The sequence below is a fragment of the Ascochyta rabiei genome, chromosome 16 (assembly GCF_004011695.2).
Source record: "Ascochyta rabiei chromosome 16, complete sequence".
NCBI classification, from domain to species: domain Eukaryota; kingdom Fungi; phylum Ascomycota; class Dothideomycetes; order Pleosporales; family Didymellaceae; genus Ascochyta; species Ascochyta rabiei.
In genome coordinates, this window is record NC_082420.1 from 1315259 (window position 1) to 1332827 (window position 17569).

General features: G+C 52.5%; 6 protein-coding genes across 7 annotated transcripts, besides 16 other annotated features; 1 reads left to right on the forward strand and 5 right to left on the reverse strand.

The window, feature by feature from the left end:
- Positions 1 to 884: 884 nt before the first annotated feature.
- EKO05_0009376 (Ribonuclease P) lies at positions 885 to 1489 on the reverse strand (the record flags this gene model as incomplete). The annotated part of the gene is made up of 2 exons (XM_038942099.1): positions 885 to 1222; positions 1291 to 1489. The coding sequence occupies 2 exons, from the start codon at positions 1487 to 1489 to the stop codon at positions 885 to 887; spliced, it is 537 nt and encodes a 178-aa protein (XP_038795966.1).
- Positions 1490 to 1925: 436 nt separating this feature from the next.
- EKO05_0009377 (uncharacterized protein) lies at positions 1926 to 2768 on the forward strand (the record flags this gene model as incomplete). Its single annotated transcript, XM_038941868.1, has 3 exons — positions 1926 to 1960; positions 2010 to 2686; positions 2743 to 2768. The coding sequence occupies 3 exons, from the start codon at positions 1926 to 1928 to the stop codon at positions 2766 to 2768; spliced, it is 738 nt and encodes a 245-aa protein (XP_038795967.1).
- Positions 2769 to 3119: 351 nt separating this feature from the next.
- Positions 3120 to 3144: a tandem repeat.
- Positions 3145 to 3557: 413 nt separating this feature from the next.
- On the reverse strand, positions 3558 to 5859 carry EKO05_0009378 (Carbamoyl-phosphate synthase; the record flags this gene model as incomplete). Its single annotated transcript, XM_059637528.1, has 2 exons — positions 3558 to 3614; positions 3664 to 5859. The coding sequence occupies 2 exons, from the start codon at positions 5857 to 5859 to the stop codon at positions 3558 to 3560; spliced, it is 2253 nt and encodes a 750-aa protein (XP_059493511.1).
- Positions 5860 to 6202: 343 nt separating this feature from the next.
- Positions 6203 to 9537, reverse strand: EKO05_0009379 (Carbamoyl-phosphate synthase; the record flags this gene model as incomplete). The annotated part of the gene is made up of 3 exons (XM_038941953.2): positions 6203 to 6377; positions 6429 to 8880; positions 8931 to 9537. 3 exons carry the CDS (start codon positions 9535 to 9537, stop codon positions 6203 to 6205), a joined length of 3234 nt encoding a protein of 1077 aa, XP_038795968.2.
- A 691-nt stretch (positions 9538 to 10228) lies between these two features.
- EKO05_0009380 (uncharacterized protein) lies at positions 10229 to 11206 on the reverse strand (the record flags this gene model as incomplete). The annotated part of the gene is made up of 2 exons (XM_038942190.1): positions 10229 to 10358; positions 10419 to 11206. The coding sequence occupies 2 exons, from the start codon at positions 11204 to 11206 to the stop codon at positions 10229 to 10231; spliced, it is 918 nt and encodes a 305-aa protein (XP_038795969.1).
- Positions 11207 to 11264: 58 nt separating this feature from the next.
- Positions 11265 to 11268: a direct repeat.
- Positions 11269 to 11429: a long terminal repeat.
- Positions 11269 to 16544: a mobile genetic element.
- Positions 11276 to 14712: a dispersed repeat.
- Positions 13610 to 14100: a mobile genetic element.
- Positions 13697 to 14079: a mobile genetic element.
- Positions 14713 to 16544: a mobile genetic element.
- Positions 14798 to 14822: a tandem repeat.
- Positions 14972 to 15159: a mobile genetic element.
- Positions 14975 to 15159: a mobile genetic element.
- Positions 15419 to 15735: a mobile genetic element.
- Positions 15419 to 15744: a mobile genetic element.
- Positions 15422 to 15723: a mobile genetic element.
- Positions 16383 to 16544: a long terminal repeat.
- EKO05_0009381 (uncharacterized protein) lies at positions 16532 to 17173 on the reverse strand (the record flags this gene model as incomplete). Of its 2 annotated transcripts, XM_059637529.1 has the most annotated exons (2): positions 16532 to 16971; positions 17021 to 17173. In XM_059637529.1, 2 exons carry the CDS (start codon positions 17171 to 17173, stop codon positions 16726 to 16728), a joined length of 399 nt encoding a protein of 132 aa, XP_059493512.1. The 2 variants fall into 2 exon arrangements, with proteins under 2 accessions (XP_059493512.1, XP_059493513.1); XM_059637530.1 differs by having other exon boundaries at positions 16532 to 17173.
- Positions 16545 to 16548: a direct repeat.
- Positions 17174 to 17569: the final 396 nt, after the last annotated feature.

Here is a 17569-nt window from a genome sequence, read left to right on the forward strand (position 1 = left end):
CCCCAGGTCCATCCTCCCGCTCCACTGCATTTGCCAAGAGCTCTTCTTCAGGCTTGTCCCGGCGGCAGAAAGGATTTGAGGAGCTTGCTTCGGCCGCAGGGCTTGGACAAGGAACGCCCACGTCAGAAATAGAGTATTGGCAGCAGCCTGCCGTTAGCAGCGGTATTGAGAATGCTTGGCTTTGTGCATTATTGCTGTTTGCCATTTAGCTGGAGTACTAAGGGTGTCTAACGGCTTGTCCTAGTTCCCTTCGTAGTTTTGCCATCAGCTGTGTGAACAGAATACACAGGGTCCTTAGTAACGACTGTTCTCTTGTCGTAAAGCAATCTAAGCATGGTCTGCCATCAGGTCGTATGGCGTGTTGGACCGCTCACCACTCCATCTAATCACCAATGTGCAGTAAGACGGTTAATCAGCCCTGCACTGTCTCGACAAGGTCCTCCATGGCACTCGAGGAGTCCCACTGTGTAATCTCTTCCTTGTTAGTCCTCAGCCGCAACGATTATAGCTTATGTGACGTTATCGTGCTGGCCTATATGGATGACACTGTGGGTCGCAGTCCTCAGACACGTCGCATGGCGGGATGTTACGAGTGCTGAGATGCAATGCTCAATCATAACACTGCAGGGCCTTGATTGCAAGGCGGAGCCTCTCCAGTAAGAACGAGCGTGGTGTTGGAAATAGATGCGATGTGAATAAGGTCCCGGAAGACAAGACTCAGCATCGTGAGACGTTCGAATTTCCGGACAGTCGCGATTCGACTTTTTGGGCCCTTAGATGGGTGGCGCGAAGACCTTGTCGCGCGCCTTGTTTCGATAGGTCATGTCGTCGAGCGACCTGATGCTTAGAGACGTGGGAGTGGGTGGTAAGTCGTTGCCTCTGCTTCACTCGCTCATCTCCTCGCTTTCTTCACCATGGTCGACCACCGCCAGGACATCGTTGCTCCTCCTCTCCTTGTCGACGCTCTTCTCGACGCTGCTGAGCATAGGATCCGCCCCTCTCCCTTCCCACGTCTTAGCTCTCTTGACAATCCTCTGACTTCTGCGAATGACCTCCTCTTCAGCCTTGCGTATCGTGGCGCTGACTCTGATGACCCTGCACACGACTGGTATCTCGGCCCTGGGCAGTTTTGTGACGTAGGTGAGTGCTGCCCATACCATCTCGTAGTGGTCGCGCGGACAGCGAATGATTGCGGTTGAAGTCGATGCGGAGTAGTAGTTGACTGAGTTCAGAGTCAGCTCACGGTCGCTACCGTGTAGGGTATCTGATATAGCGCGCCTTTCAAACTACTCGATACCATCCCGCTCCCATAGTCGCCGTACAGGTCCTCCACAGCATCGCGCACCAGGCGTACGAGCGTGCCCGCATTGAAGGCATCTGGTGTGGGAGAGTGGATTTGCACCAAGTCCGGGAGCGTCGTGCGCGACTTGGGCGAAGGCTCTGGATAGAGAAAGTTGACGACAAGGTATCGAAACTTCACGCGGACCATGGCGAGTGCTCAGTGTAAGCTGCGAGACGTGGTGGAGGGGTGCAGTGGTGCGGAAGGTGCCGTCGAGGTGAAGGGGGTGGAAGCAGCTTGTCGCAGAAGCAAAAGTCTCGTGGCCTCGGCGCTGCAGAGACTTCCTCGACGTCCAGTGTTCTTCGCCAGCTGTGTCTGAATCGTTGTTTGTTATTGCAGTTGCGCGCGTCAAGTCGCTCTCAACCTCCAGAAATTCAACGCTCAGCCCTACAACGCGCACCAATCGCAACCTCGGCCCCAGCTCTAGCGCCAAGTGGGTATGACGCGCCTTGCCCGGCGGTGTATCCCCAGCTTTCTGCCTCCCACACCAACAACGCCAACCACAACGGCAGCCTCCCCACGCTTCACTCCTTCTTCCCGCCGTCTGAACATCTCCTATCCAGTGCACATCCGTGAGCCATCCAAGATGGCTTCCTCGTCTTCATCTACGCCTCTGCTCTAGTACCTCCCCGCCCACCCCCATGCTCACCACCCGCTGACATCCCCCCAGCGCATGCATAGCCCACAACACCACCGTCCTGACCGAGCACACCGCGTCCGCCTCCTCCAACGCCAGCTCCCTCGTCTCGCTCGTCCTCCCCAAATTGACGCACACGTCGTCGGCCCACAAGACAATCGACCAATCCAAATTCTTCATCCACGTCGTCACAAAATCGCCCTCGGACTTCCCCACCGCGCAAGCCAGCGCAGGCGGGCTCACCTTCCTCGTCATTGCCGAGCGCGACCTCGGCCAGCGCATACCCTTCGGCTTCTTGACCAATCTCGAGAAGAGGTTCTTCACCGAGTTCGACACAGAGACGACCAACTTTGCCGATCTGCCGCCGTACGGGTGCGCGAGCTTCAATGGCGCGCTGAAGAGGTTGATGGTTGAGCAGGGCGCTACGCAGGCGGGGCAGGCCGATGCGCTGAGGACCGCGCAGCGAGAGATTGAGGGTGTGAGGGAGATTATGACGGAGAACATCGAGCGGGTGCTGGAGAGGGGGGAGCACATGAGCGTGCTTGTTGACAAGACAGGGCGATTGGGGGACAATGCAAGGGACTTCAGGGTCAGGTCCCGGACGCTGAAGAGGAGGATGTGGTGGAAGAACGTCAAGCTGATGGTGCTGTTGTGTTTGGTCATCATCTTCCTGATCTACCTGTTCGTTGGCTTTGGATGCGGACTCCCCGGTAAGTCCATCGTTCTCGAGAGAAAGGAAAAACGGCTGAATGCTAACACATCCCAGCATGGGGCAGGTGCCTACACCACTGAGTGTTGCAGACGGAAAGCCACAACATCGCTCACCCCCTCCCTAACCCTCGATCCAGGCTTTGCAACATTGCAGTGTAACGACCATATTGAAAGCGTGATGACACAAGCCGAAAACCCACTTCTCAAGCAAGCAAACAGTCTTCATCCATTGTGTATAAACGAAACAAGGCGTGGCGTTCGGCGCATGCAGTACCCAAATATTACATCTATTCGTAACCCTCCATTGAGAACCAAATTCCTTTCATTTCAGAACGCCGCCCTTCTTTTCGAACCGTGGTCCTTTTCCCCGGTCCCCCAAGATCTGCTGTCGTTGATGGTCGTCCGAACGCTTCGTAGTCCATGTAACCCCCTCCAGTCCCAGTCCCAGTCCCAGTCCAAATTAGCGCCGGTGATCCCCCGAACGTACTGAACCGCGGCTCCGAAAAAATAGAATAGCCTCCCCACCCTCCCAACACCCTGTGTGAAACGCCAAAATACGCTGAAGAAAAAATGAAATAGCTTCCCCCAATCCGAAAAATGCAGGAAGAGAAGTGCGGGAAAGATTATACATCATACATGTACCCGAGTGGGAGTCGTGCGCGAGAGCGACACCGCGACCAACACGGTGGGGAGGAGCAAACGCCTATCTAAATGCTTGCAAAGTCTAGTGATACGTCTACTAGCTGTCGTTAAGGAAAGCATGGAAAACAAAAACGCCTATTTGGTTTTGTGCTTTTTGTCGAAAACGCCGGAGGAAATCAAGTACAGAGTGCTCGTGAGCAGCTACACGGTACGCTAATCAACACACGCTTATGGGGCCATGACCATAGCAAGCAGCGCCATGCGAGTGTACAATCCGTACCTCATCTGTGCAACTGTCAGTCATGTTGTTGAACGAAACAGGAAGGATACTTACCTGTCTGAAGTACGCCGCCCTGGGGTCAAAGTCCACCTCCTCGTGAATCTCGTTGTTCCTTGGCAGCGGGTGCATGACAATCATGTTGGTCTTGGCCTGCTTGAGGACCTTGTTGTCGATAACGAATGAGTCCTTGACTTGCTCATAGCTCGCTTGATCGGGGAAGCGCTCCTTCTGTACACGAGTGCAGTACAGAACGTCGGATGAAGCGATAATCTCTGGGGTAAGCTCGTTTGAGATTGTCTTCAGCTGACCGCGAGATTTGAGAGCCTCGCGGACAGAGCTGGGCATGCTGAGCGACTCGGGGGATACGAGGTTGACGCTGCAGTCGTAGTGGGACAGCAGCTCGCAGAGCGAGTGAACTGTGCGACCGTACTTAAGGTCACCGACAAAGGTGATGGTGAGTCCGTTAACAGATCCAAGCTCTTCACGGATGGTGAAGATGTCAAGTAGTGCTTGTGTCGGGTGCTCGCGGCTGCCGTTACCAGCATTGATGACAGGAACGCCAGAGAACTTGGCGGCGATGTCGATCGACTCCTCGTGCGGGTGACGGAGGACGATGGCATCACCGTAGCATCCCAGAGTGCGGATGGTGTCGGCAATGGACTCGCCCTTCTTGGTGGATGAGACAGACTCATTGACGATGACAACCTCACCACCAAGACGCTTCATGGCAGCGTCGAACGATGCAGATGTGCGCGTCGAAGGCTCGAAGAACATGGTGCACAGGACATGACCCTTGAGGATGTCGAGACAGCCCTGCTTCTGAGCACCGAGGCGCATCTCCTGAGCGATAGTGAACAGCAAGTGGAGGTCGGAACGGCTGAACTGCTTGACAGATGTGATATGCTTACGCTTGAATGGAGACTTGGCAAGCAGTTGAGACAGAGACAGCGAGTTGCTCTTGTTCATCTGGCCGTAGGAGTCACCGTGGCCTCCAGACTCAGACACGAACTCCTGATAGTCGACACTGCTGATCTGGAGATCGTAGTGGCGAGCGATAGCTTCGATCAAAAGCTTCGCGTTCTTGACGTTGGTTACAAGAGGAGTCTGGTAGTCGACAGCCATGCGGCGAGTGCGGTAACCTCTGGACATGTAGTTGGCCGGTCGTCGGAAACGGTTGCTGGAGGGCAGGTTGATGTACAGATCGATCAAGTTGTTTGACAAATGCTGCGTCAGAGAGTACTCTGCCTTCTGCTCGTCGTGCTCGCCGGGTGGCAGTACTTCCAAGAACTTAACTGGGAGGCCGTGTTCCTGGATGTAATCGGCAGTTCCGGCGGTGGCAAACAATTTGTAGCCCATCTTGTGCAGATTCTGAATAGAAGGCAGCATCTCGAGCTTGTCCTTGAACGAACCGATAGAGAACAGGATGTTTTTGTTCGGCAGCCTGAAACCGGTAGCGATGAGGCCCTTGAGGTAGGCCTCGTACTTGTCGCGACCGAAGCAAGCCACCTCACCGGTGGAGGCCATCTCCACACCGAGGACGGGATCGGCACCGGAGAGACGAGAAAAGGAGAACTGGGGAACCTTGACACCAACGTAGTCCTTGGGGATGTTGGTAGGTGGGTACTCAGTAACTGGCAGACCAGCCATCGCCTTGGTAGCCATCTCGATGAGGTCGACGCCCATGACCTTGGAGACAAAGGGAGTAGATCGCGAAGCGCGAACATTGCACTCAATGACCTTGATCTCGTTGTCCTTGGCGATAAATTGAATGTTATAAGGGCCAGTGATGTTCAGAGCGTAACCAATCTTGCGTGTCGCGTCTTCGATCTGGCGGATAGTTTCGGGGGACAGATCCTGAGGAGGCAGAATGAGAGTAGCATCACCAGAGTGAACACCGGCGTTCTCAACGTGCTCTGAGATGAAGTGACCAATCATGGTACCGTTGCGGGCGACAGCATCCATCTCGATCTCCTTGGCGTTTTCGATATACTTGGTGATGACGACTGGATGCTCCTTGGACACATCTGCAGCCTGGTTGAGGTAGTTGGCCAAGTCGTGCTGGGAGTAGACAGTGTTCATCGCAGCTCCAGACAGAACATACGAAGGGCGCACAAGCACCGGATAAGAAACACGGTCGCAGAACTCGGTAGCCTCTTCGATGCTGGTAAGCTCCTTCCACGCGGGTTGGTCGACACTAATGCGGTCAAGCATGCGAGAGAACTTCCATCGGTTCTCAGCGGTATCGATCATCTCGGGCGAGGTGCCCAAGATCTTGACATCGTTGCGGTGAAGTGACAGGGCGATGTTGTTGGGGGTTTGTCCACCGACTGAAATTACCACGCCGCTCGACGATTCGAGAGCGTAGATATCGAGTACCTATGCAATGTTAGACAAGGTGTGGATCTCCAACAGAATGAGAGTCACTCACAGTCTCGAGAGAGATGTTCTCGAAGTACAAACGATCAGCCTCATCGTAATCTGTGGATACAGTCTCGGGATTCTATCGGAAGTTAGCATACGTTCTCAACGGTGAAGGAAGCAGGAACAGATATCAAAGAGGTATTCAGACACATCGCAAGTGCACAGCGAGCACCTAAAGCCAATCAAAGGCCTCCATAAAGGTTGCTGTAGCCTTTGCTAGTACGCTGACGCAATGCGACTGAATACCTCTAGGCACACAAAGGGTATACTCATCATGGTATCGTTGATTGAGCGGGGGGATATTCGCCAATGGCGATTGGGAGGAATAGCTTACATAGTTAATCATCCTGCGAGATCCCGTTAGTAAGCTCCTTTGCAATTTTGTTGGATACACATACACAGTCTTGAACCCATTCTCTCTAAGGGTTCTGATGGCTCGGACAGAGCACCAATCGAACTCGACCGAGGATCCAATGCGGTAGACACCGGAACCAAGAACCATGATGCCCTTATCGTTGAACTCGATGTCGTGCTCGGTGCCGTTGTACGTCAAGTAAAGATAGTTCGTGTGGGCTGGGAACTCGGCAGCAACAGTGTCGATCTGCTTGACGAAGGGGAAGATGCCGGCGTCAACACGCACGCGGCGCACAGCGAGCTCGTTGGACCCCCAGAACTTGGCCAACTGACGATCAGAGAAACCGAGCGCCTTAGCCTTCTTGAGCAGAGGCAGAGTGATGCTTGAGGTGTTGTAGTTGGACATGGAGATCTCGAAGTTGCTCAGTGACTTGAGGCGGCTGAGGAACCACTTGTCGATGTTGGTCAGTTCCCAGATCTTGTCAACAGTGTACCCAGACTTCATGGCGTTGGCAATAGCGAACAAACGCTGGTCAGAGGGTGTCTGAAGCTCCTGATCAATCTCCATGAGAGCAGCGGTCTCGTTGAATCCCATGTTGCTGGGGTCAATCTCGCGAATGGCCTTCTGGATAGCTTCTTCGAACGTTCGACCGATACTCATGACTTCACCAACACTCTTCATGGAAGAGCCGAGGAGTGTGGAGACACGGGTAAACTTCTTCAAGTCCCAGCGAGGAATCTTGACAACGACATAGTCCAGGGAGGGCTCAAAGCAGGCGCAGGTGGAGCGCGTGACCGAGTTCTGAACCTCGTTCAAGGGGATGTTAAGACCCAGCTTGGCGGCGACAAAGGCAAGAGGGTATCCAGTTGCCTTCGAGGCGAGCGCAGAAGAACGCGACAGACGGGCGTTGACTTCGATGATGCAGTACTCGCGGGAGAAGGGGTTCAGCGCGTACTGTATGTTGCATTCTCCGACAACACCCAGGTGACGAATGACGTTGACAGCTGTGGTTCGCAGCATGTTGTAATCCTCATCGGACAGGGTCTGAGATGGCGCAACGACGATGGAGTCTCCAGTGTGAATACCGAGAGGGTCGAAGTTCTCCATGTTACAAACGGTGATGCAGTTGTCGCGGCAATCACGGACGACTTCATACTCGATCTCCTTCCAGCCCTTCATACTGCGCTCGATGAGCACTTGAGGACTGGCGGCAAAGGCCTTGTTGCACAGTTCGAGGAGCTCATCGTCATTGTCAGCGAAGCCACTGCCCAGTCCACCGAGAGCGTAGGCAGCCCGGACAATGACAGGAAAACCGATGTCCTTGACGACGCGCATGGCCTCCTCGGTGCTGTTTGCAGAGGCAGACTTGGCGCACTTCTCGCCGATCGAGTCCATAGCACGAGCGAACAGCTCTCGGTCTTCAGTGGTGATGATGGTGTCGATGGGAGTTCCGAGAACCTTGACACCAAGACCCTCAAACTCATCTTTCAGCTGAATGCCGACTGAGAGGGCGGTCTGGCCACCAAATGTAACGTAGATGCCGTCAGGACGCTCCTTCTGGATGACCTTGCGGACGAAGTCGGCGTTGACTGGGAGGAAGTAGACCTTGTCGGCAAGGCCCTTGGAAGTTTGAATAGTAGCAATGTTGGGGTTGATGAGGATCGTGTAGATGCCCTCTTCCTTCAAAGCCTTGATGCACTGACTTCCAGAATAATCAAACTCTCCGGCCTGTCCAATGCTAAGACCACCACTGCCAAGGACGAGGACCTTCTTGACATCGACGCGGGGTGTCAACTTCTTGTTCTCCTCGATTGTGCCACCGGGGAACTCTACGGGCTGAGACATGACCTCAGAAGAAGCGATCGACTTCTGGATTGTGCTGATGAAGACATCGAAGAGGTATTCGGTGTCGCGAGGACCGGGCGTGTGCTCGGGGTGAAATTGCACACTGAAGTAAGGTTGCTGGACATGGCGGATACCCTCGTTACTGCCATCATTGGCGTTGACGAACAGCTCCTCCCAACCGTTAGGCAGAGTCTTGGAGTCCACAGCGTAACCGTGGTTCTGCGATGTGATGTGGCACTTTCCGGTGATCATGCTTGTGCAAGGAATGTTGTGGCCGCGATTACCAAACTTCATCTTGAGTGTGCTGGCGCCGGAAGCTCTTGCGAGCAACTGGTGTCCGAGACAGATACCAAAGATGGGTGTTCGTGCCTCATCCATGGCCGATTTGATGTGCTTCACCGTGGCTTCCATCTTCGCCGGGTCACCAGGGCCGTTGGAGATGAAAAGACCGTCGTAGTCCTTGCCCGCGAGTCGAGGGAAGTCGTAGTCCCACGGAACTTGCAGGACTTCGACTCCCCGGCGTACCAGACATCTCAGCTGGTTGTATTTGAGACCGACATCAACAGTCACTACACGCACGGGACGGCCGGAGGGGTGCTTCAGAGCCGTGGAAGGGTCGGGAGTGAAGAGCCTGGGTTCCTTGATAGAGACTGTGCAGGCGTCAGACAAGATCACTTTGGAAGACGTCCTATGTATTCACCTTCAGCGACCAGGTTCTTCGTGTTGGGGTCTACCCATTCGATCTGCTCGAAGCTGCTGCTCCAGTCCTCGACCTCACCGCCAGCCAGCGCCGACGTGTCAACCGCGCCGTTGGTGAGAGCGGTGGACGAGGAAACGGGGCCTGTTCGCTGTCTCAAGCGAGCAAGCATGCTTCCTTCTTCGCGGATGCGCTTTGTGAGAGCTCGGGTATCAACGCCAGTAATGGCAGGCACGCCCTGCTCCTTGAGCCATGCGCCCAGCGAAGAGGAGGCCATGTAGTGCGAGAACTCCTCTTCGGCGTAGGTGGCCACTACGAGACCAGCAATGTGGATCTCCTTGGCCTCAAAGTGCGCAGGAATGTCCTGGGCGAGCGCATCAATGTCTTCGCGCGAGGGCACACCATAGTTGCCCACCAAAGGGAATGTGATGACCAGGATTTGGCCGCGGTACGAGGGGTCAGTTATCGACTCGGGATAACCCACCATACCAGTCTGGAAGACCAATTCACCCGCAATGCTCTTCTCAGCACCAAAGCTCTGTCCGAAGCAGACGTAGCCATCCTGGAGCTCAAGCGCCAGGTTCTGGCTCTCGTCGGGGCGTGGGGCCATGATTTGTGAAGTGAGAGACAGCTCGAGGGCTCAAAGTACCCTGGAGAAGCGAGACTGCCGGACAATGGTGGAGGAGAGAGGAGAAGAGCTCTATGCGAGTCGAAACTTTTTTCTTACCACTGCAGCAGCGGGGTGTCTGGCTCGTGATTGGCCCCACCTTTGCTAGCGCGAGGTTTTTCTGGTGCGCTTGATCGAGCCTTTCTCGCCGAGTCCGGAAGTCGCTGCTGCTCAACATCTCGAGTTTCAAGTCGACCCAGGACTGCAATTGCTGGGGTGCCGTAATGCACACGGCGTATCTGCTGATTCAACTACTTCTTCCTGGAGTGCACCACTTGTTCCAAATTCCCACAGCGCGTTGCGGCTCAACCTCTGCGCCCTTGAATGACGCCGATCGTCCAGAGACTGAATGCGGTGTGATGAAGCCTCGCCAAACCTGCCAATCGCACGCCGCGGGGTCGCCTCACCCTTGTCCAGTTGACGTCGCCATCGCGCTCTAGCAGTTCAAAAGCACTGCGGTTGAAGAAGATTCTTTTAGTTTTGTGCGATGATGCTTTTTTTTCATCATCTGCTTGAGTTGAATCTACTCTTATGCGATAGATGTTTATCTTGAGAGGGATTGGGTCTTTGAACCCACTCGTGGCTGTAAAGTACGAATGAAAGCACCCGATAAAACACTCCGACAAGGACCAGATCATCGACGTAGTTGGTCCAATCTGCGCTGTAAATCTTCGAAAATATCTTCGGGGTCGTCAGGGTCGTGGGGGTTGTTGAAGTCGTGAGGATTGCCGTTGCTCAGCTGTTCCTCAATGCTGGCAGCTAGACTGATTCGATCATCAGCGTGACGTGCTTATGGTTTTGGATAGGAGGGGAGGTCTGCTTACAATCGTGTCCCCGAGGTGATGTACTCCGTCATCTCCTCCCAAAGCCTTGGTTCGGAGAAGAACTGACCAGCCCATTGCTGACATTTCGAACAGCGGTTGGGTGCGTCTGCCCTTGTCACGTGAGGATCCGCCCATTGCCAGACTAGGCGTCTCGCTGTTGGGCGCATGAAGCGGTCGGCGTTGAGCATTTGTCTCAACTCAAGCGCTATGTGTGGAGTGGAATCCTCCCTCGACTCGGAGTATCCATCCTCGAGCAGACGGAGCCAGTCATCCAGTCGGTCAAGGTTGGCTTCGTATGATCTGTTTTTCAAAGGGCAGAGTACCTCCAGGTCTGCCAGGCTGCTCCATGGTGATGTTGCAACAAGAAACTCCAAAAACACACAGCCCAAGGAGAAGATGTCTGCGGAACGTCCACTAGGCTCGTACTGCGCGACTTCGGGGGCGCAGTATCGTAGCGTGCCGCGCTCACGACTCTCGCTTGTACTGGTAAGACTCTTTGTAAAATCCTTTGCTGTGCCAAAATCGGTAAGCCACATGCCGTGCGGTGACAGGAGGACATTCGAAGGTTTGATATCCTTGTGTCGAATATTCTTCTCGTGAAGATAAGCCACGGCAGACGTTAGGCAACAGAAGAGTGAGTTTTTCCACCTTTCCAGCATGAGGTCGAAGTCCTCTTTCTTCATGTCATGCTCGTCGAATATCTCTTGAACTGCCATTCTGCGTTTGGCCGTTTTCTGTTCTGCCTCCGACGGACTGATGTCTAGCGCGTCTTGCGGCGTTTCCTCCATAAAACTAGGGACTCCCCTGTAGGAGAACAAGGCCGATTGTGGGTGGTCCTTTAGGAGTTCTAGTGTTGCGGTATCAATTAGGTGTCAATCGGACCGTCTACCCACGGCAGACGGCCCTAGCTTAGTTGGTCTCGGGACAGGTATATATTGCACTCTCCTAGCTAGACAGCAATATAGCGCAGTCTTTCTATTATTCCCTACAGCAGCTAGTTACGCCGCCACAGTTATGAGCCTGGAAGCCTTTAGTTAATTGCTGCGTTTACCTATTTATATACAGCCTGTACAACTGGCTGTCAACACAACTAGATTAATTGTTAACCCGTCAAATAGAGCACGTCCTAAGAGATAGCACAATAAGTGCATATAAGCAGGACCTGCTAGTAACAAAGACGTTAGTTATACTCAGCAAGCCTGATAACTGGGAGAAGTGGTTGTTTGTAAGAAAGGACACAGCAGACAGAGACAACCTGTGGCCGTACGTTAACCCAAGTCTGTCAGTAGACGAGCTGAGGAAGCTACAAGATAAGAAGCCACAGGAGAAGCCTGTGTGGAGGTTTAAGAAAACTCAGGTATCTAAAGAAGAGCAGGACGATATTGACATTAAGGATCTGTCTGCTGAAGAGATATCAGTCTACAACACGTGGGCAAGGAGGTTTAAGCGTGAGGAGGCAAGATAGTTACAGAGAGAGAAGGCCTTAAGAAGCTTCAACTCTGAGATTGCCCGGACAATCGACGTCAAGCACCTGGATCTTATTGTCAGCTGCTCAGACCCGTACAGTCGATTGACAACGCTTAAGAAGCACCTCTGCCCATCAGTAGGTGAGCGGAATCACCAGCTACGCAGCCGCTACAGAGCTGTGTGTACGAGACCAAGGAGAGCAAATCTGGATACCTGGTTTAACGAGTAGGTGACAATCACCAGACTCCTGACGGAGGCCAAGATGCCCAAAGTGGATAGTAACCGATCTCAAGAGGACTTCATACTGTCGATCAGGGGCCTTGACGATAGCTGGGCAGCTACACAGCTGCATGAGCTAATCAGGAAGGACCAGAGAGGAGAGCAGTACACGTCAACCGCAGATCTTGTGGCTGAATTTTGGTCTTACTATCGACGCACACGTCCAATTGCATCATCTCTTGGCACGTTTGCAACGTTAGGTGTTGCACCCAGCACGGCTAGCACACCTAGCACAGACAACCTAACAGCCTTAGGTAGATCAACACGACGTACGGCATGCCTGTGTGGGAATAGCCACAGATTCAAGGACTGTCAATACGTCAACTACAGCCTACGGCAGTCTAATTAGACGCCAGATGCAGCAGTAGAGAAGAAGTTTAACGAGCTACGCCAGGCTGAGACTACTATGGCTAAGGCACTTAGACACGTAGAAGCTCGCCTTAGGAAGAACGGCAAGCAAGAAACAGAGAGTAAGAAGCAGTCTGTAATCAGCATGGATAATGGCCAGCCAGTCAGGAGCACGACCCACTGCAATGCTATGCTACAGACTACAGCTATAGCTAATCAGAGTCAGCCGCCGCTACTCACTAGGTAGATACTAGATCCAGGTTCAAACTGTCACGTAACAAACACTAGAGGATCCAATTAGACTACAACTATAAAGGGAGGACCTACAGACTACGTGTACGCTGGCGGAGTGCTAGCACAGATAGAGGAGTGGGGTGAGGTAGTACTCAACGTTAAGACGCTAACAGGAAGAAGCCAGATAAAGTTGACGTACGTGGCCTACATCCCTGGATTCTTCACAAGCGTGGTTGGATTGTCACGTAGCAGGCCTCTAGGAGTACACTTTGACTCAGGACGTGACTGCCTATACCAGGAGAAAGCGTCAAACGTTATATGTCTATTACAGTACCAGGATAGACACTGGTTAATTAACAATAAGAAAGAGCAGGCACTGCAGCTGGCTCTATTGTTAGTGTATGCGACACGATATCCAGTACCCAGGCTGTTACAAGACGAACAGAAGCCACTAACAGTCACCTAGAAAGATGCCTATAAGCTCCTTAGCCACGTAAGTCAGAAGGCAGTAGCTCAATTAAGCAACCACGTCGACGGGATACAGGTTGAACAGCACCCTAAGGCACCCCAATAGGACACGTGTGAGACGTGCATACAGGCAAAGCTACACAGGATAGTCAGCTAACAACCACCTAGGGAGCCAGCCATCCGTCCATTCTATAGACTTGGCATTGACCTTGTTTAATTGCGTGAGAGAACAGAGCGCTGTTACAACAGAGACCTGTAGATGTTCTATGCCGTTGACCAGTACACGTCTTGGCACGAGGCGTGCTGCCTACCAGATAAGAGCTCAGTAACGCTGAGGCGTGCTGCAGAGAGACTACTGGCGAAGATTAGACGTCAGTACAATGCTGATGTGTCAGTTATAAGACTAGACAGTGACTGTGGCTATAGTGAGATGCTACAGATATTCAGAGACCTTGGTATTGTTGTAGAACCAAGAGCCGAGTACACTGAGGAACAGAACGGACTCACAGAGAGAGCCGGCAGCACGATTGTCACGAGGGGACGGGCTATCCGGATCGGCAGAGACCTGCCTATAGAGTTAACTAACAAGTGCTGCATAACAGCTGTATATCTCCTCAATCGCACGCCTACAGAAGCACTGTCCTGGAGAACTCTATATAAGGTTGTCCACGGACGTAAGCTAACAGTTGCTCACCTAACTACTATTAGATCCCAAGCATACGCGTTAAACACGAAGCTGAAGCGCAGGGAGAAGCTACAATCACGTGCGTTAATGGGACAGCTAGTAGGCTATGACTCTACAAATATCTATCGCGTGTGGATGCCGACGCTGCAGAGAGTATTGAGGACACGGGACGTGGTCTTCCTGCCGTCAGAGCACAGCATGGAGGAGGTTTACCCAGAGAGACAGAGACTACGTGAGATTGCTACTGTTCTCAACATCCCAGAAAATCTAGAGGAACCAGAGCAACTTATAGGGGAGTCACACGTCAGTGAAATCATTCCTAGTTAAGAAAACGTCAACAAGACAGAGGATGCCCATAAGGCAGAGAGCGTTGACGAAGCAGAGAGTCAGCTAATGAATGAGATGGCTGGTCATCGAGAGTCACAGAAGGAAGTGACAGAGAGTACAGAATGGCTACCGACGCCTAAGGACACACCCAAGCCGAGTTATCTGCTGGATGGCAACAGAGAGATAGTTGAGAGTAGTCAGGAGAGTGGCAGCATGCCACGAGGCTGGCAGACTCTTATGCCTGAGGCAGAGGCTCCGGATCAACGATCGAATAACGCTCTAAGGAGAGAAGAGATCAGCAGCCAGATTGACGAGGCAAACGTGCTGACGTCAAGGAGACAGAGACGCCCGCTGGGATCGTACTACACAGCATTTGCACTGGCTGTCAATCTGTCAGAATCTCAGAAACTTATGGGCGAAGCGCCACGCACAAGGCTGCACAGAGACAGGCTCCCAGCACCCCCACAACAGTGGAGAGACCTAGAGAAGCACCTGCACGGACAGGAGTTCAGAGAGGCAGCTTATGCTGAGTTTGCTAGCTGTTAAGAGAAGGGATACTTTGCAACCACGTCAGTAACAGCAGCAGCAGCAGCCGCTGAGGCACAGATACTCCCTCTGAAGTGGGTATTCACATACAAGTTTAACAAAGATAGGTACCTCTACAAGTACAAGGCAAGACTTGTTGTCAGAGGAGACCTCTAGAACGAGTGGGGAGACACGTACGCAGCCACACTGGCAGCACATGTATTCAGATCTCTAATGGCTATAGCTGCCGCATTTGGCCTTCAGGCGTATCAGTATGACGTGCTAAACGCGTTCCTGAATGCACCACTAGAGCAGCTAGTCTACGTTCGTACACCAGAACCGTTCGTAAGACAGATAGGCAAGCTACTTGAACTTAAGAGAGCCCTATATGGCCTTAAGGACGCACCACAGCTTTAGTTTAAGCACCTGAGCAGAACGCTGGTGAACCTAGGGCTGAGACTAATCAAGGACGTGCCGTGTCTATTTACAAGCGAGCATTTGATTGTGTTCTTCTACGTAGATGATATTGTTGTTCTGGTACACCTACAGCATCTCAGCCATTACAGCTAATTTGAGAAGCAGCTGCAGGCAACGTACAACGTGCGAAGACTAGGTGCCCTAAAGTGGTTCCTAGGTGTACAGGTACTTAGAGACTAGGAAGCAGCATCTATATGGCTGGTACAGGACTCTTTTATTAACAAAGTGTTAGCCAAGTTTAACTTAGCACAGACGTCAGGGAGATACCCAGTGGTACCGTTAACTGAGAGCTACCTGCCGTTGAGCACAGAGGAGCCAAACGCCAGCCGCACACAGATATACCAGCAGCTAGTTAGCTTACTAGCCTACATATCAACCTTTACGAGACCTGACGTGTCGCAAGCACACTCAGTCCTAGCACGTCATCTACAGAACCCTGGGCAGAAGCACGTAGCAGCTGCTAAGCACGTCTGGAGATATCTGATAGGTACAAAGTACTTGGCTATTAGAGCATGCAACAGAGCAAGGAGCAGTACCACATACATCAGCTAAATCAATAATCTGTTAACGTTCTATAGAGCATCTGATGCAGCGTTCGCTGACAATGAGGAATCCAGACAGAGCTTATATAGATACCTGTTTAAACTGTATAGTATGTGTATAGACTGGAAGGCGACACATTAACGCTCAGTTGCCAAGTCTACTACAGAGGCAGAGCTTATGGCTCTCTCCGTGGCTGGGGGGGAGATAGAATGGTGGAACAGAGTGTTCAAACACCTTAGGTTCAATCCTGACGTGAAGCCAGTCATCTACTGTGATAATCAGCAGACAGTAGGCATAGTTACAAAGCAGGAGGACAGGCTACACACGAAGCTACGCCACGTTGACACGCATTAGATGTGGCTTAGGCAGGAGGTACAGCACAGTCGTATAGACGTTGCCTGGTGCCCTACAGCAGACATGCCAGCAGACGGCCTTACTAAGACTCTAGTACAACAGAAACACAAGAGATTCGTCTAACAGCTTAGATTAGAAGACGTTAAGCATCACCTTATAGACAGCACTCAGGAGGCTAGGATACTAGATCTAGCAGGCCTCACCGGGTGGTACTAGGTAGATAGATTCAGCCTTGTTGTTCACGGCAGCTGGGGGGGAGTGTTGCGGTATCAATTGGGTGTCAATCGGACCGTCTACCTACGGCAGACGGCCCTAGCTTAGTTGGTCTCGGGACAGGTATATATTGCACTCTCCTAGCTAGACAGCAATATAGCGCAGTCTTTCCATTGTTCCCTACAGCGGCTAGTTACGCCGCCACATCTAGCAAAGTCAAGAAATGTGCGAGATCACAGTGTGCCACGGGCCAGATCAAGAGGCCAAGATAAGGGGATTGAAAATAGGTTCCCACAAGTCGTACGATGTGATGGTGGCTTTGATCCTTCAAAACTTCAATTTCCTTTTTCAAAAAGTCTTTCGGACCTTGCCGCTGCCATATTTTCTTTAGTGCCAAGTTGATGCCTTTGCACGTGACTTGCACGACTTCGCCGGTGAGCCCATAGCCAAGCGTTCGTATATGCTCGAGAGGCAGTTGCTCGTTCCGCAAAAACTGGGCATCAAAGCCCCTTCCGCACCAATCTTGTTCGATCGCACTTGGATCACCATGGGTAGCGTAGACGTCGTCCCAGCCGGAGGCGTGAGAAGAATCAGGGTCGCTGGAAGTTTTGTGTATGTTGAAGAATTGAGCTTCTTCGACATTGTCAAAGATTCGCTGTGCATTATTGAGATGAGCATCTACCTTACGAACGCACTCGCGTAAAAGTGTCAAGTTTCGTCTCGCCTCGATTGTATTGTAGGCATTAAGAGTGATTGGAATTCGTTGAGATGCACGCTCTGTATTTGTGTGGAAGCTGGGGGGCTCGTCGTCCATGGAGACTGTTCCTTCTGCCATCTCTGCACAGCCGGACGAAGCTCAGGTGGGTTCTCAAAGTGTGGCTCTCGCGGCCAATGGTCTCTGGACATCAAGGAGCCAAAGTGTATGTGGTAGAAGTGGTAGGTGGGGGTTGACGACAGCACGGAGGTTGCAGGCTGCCAGAGCTTCGTAGAGTTGGCGGGCTGCCTGTGGGGATCAGCAACCATTGGTTGGTTGAAAGCCGCTTACGTAGGACGCCAGGCACTTTTGTTTTTATCGACCTTTCTGTCCGCTCACATCACACTTGTGAGGCTCTTTACACTTGCCTAGATTCAAGTGTCAAGGGAGCAGCCAGGATGCTGTTGCTCTCGCCCGTGTGAAGGCGCGCGGGTGTGCAGATCAGAGGAAATTGGCGGACGATGCATGAATGAGGAA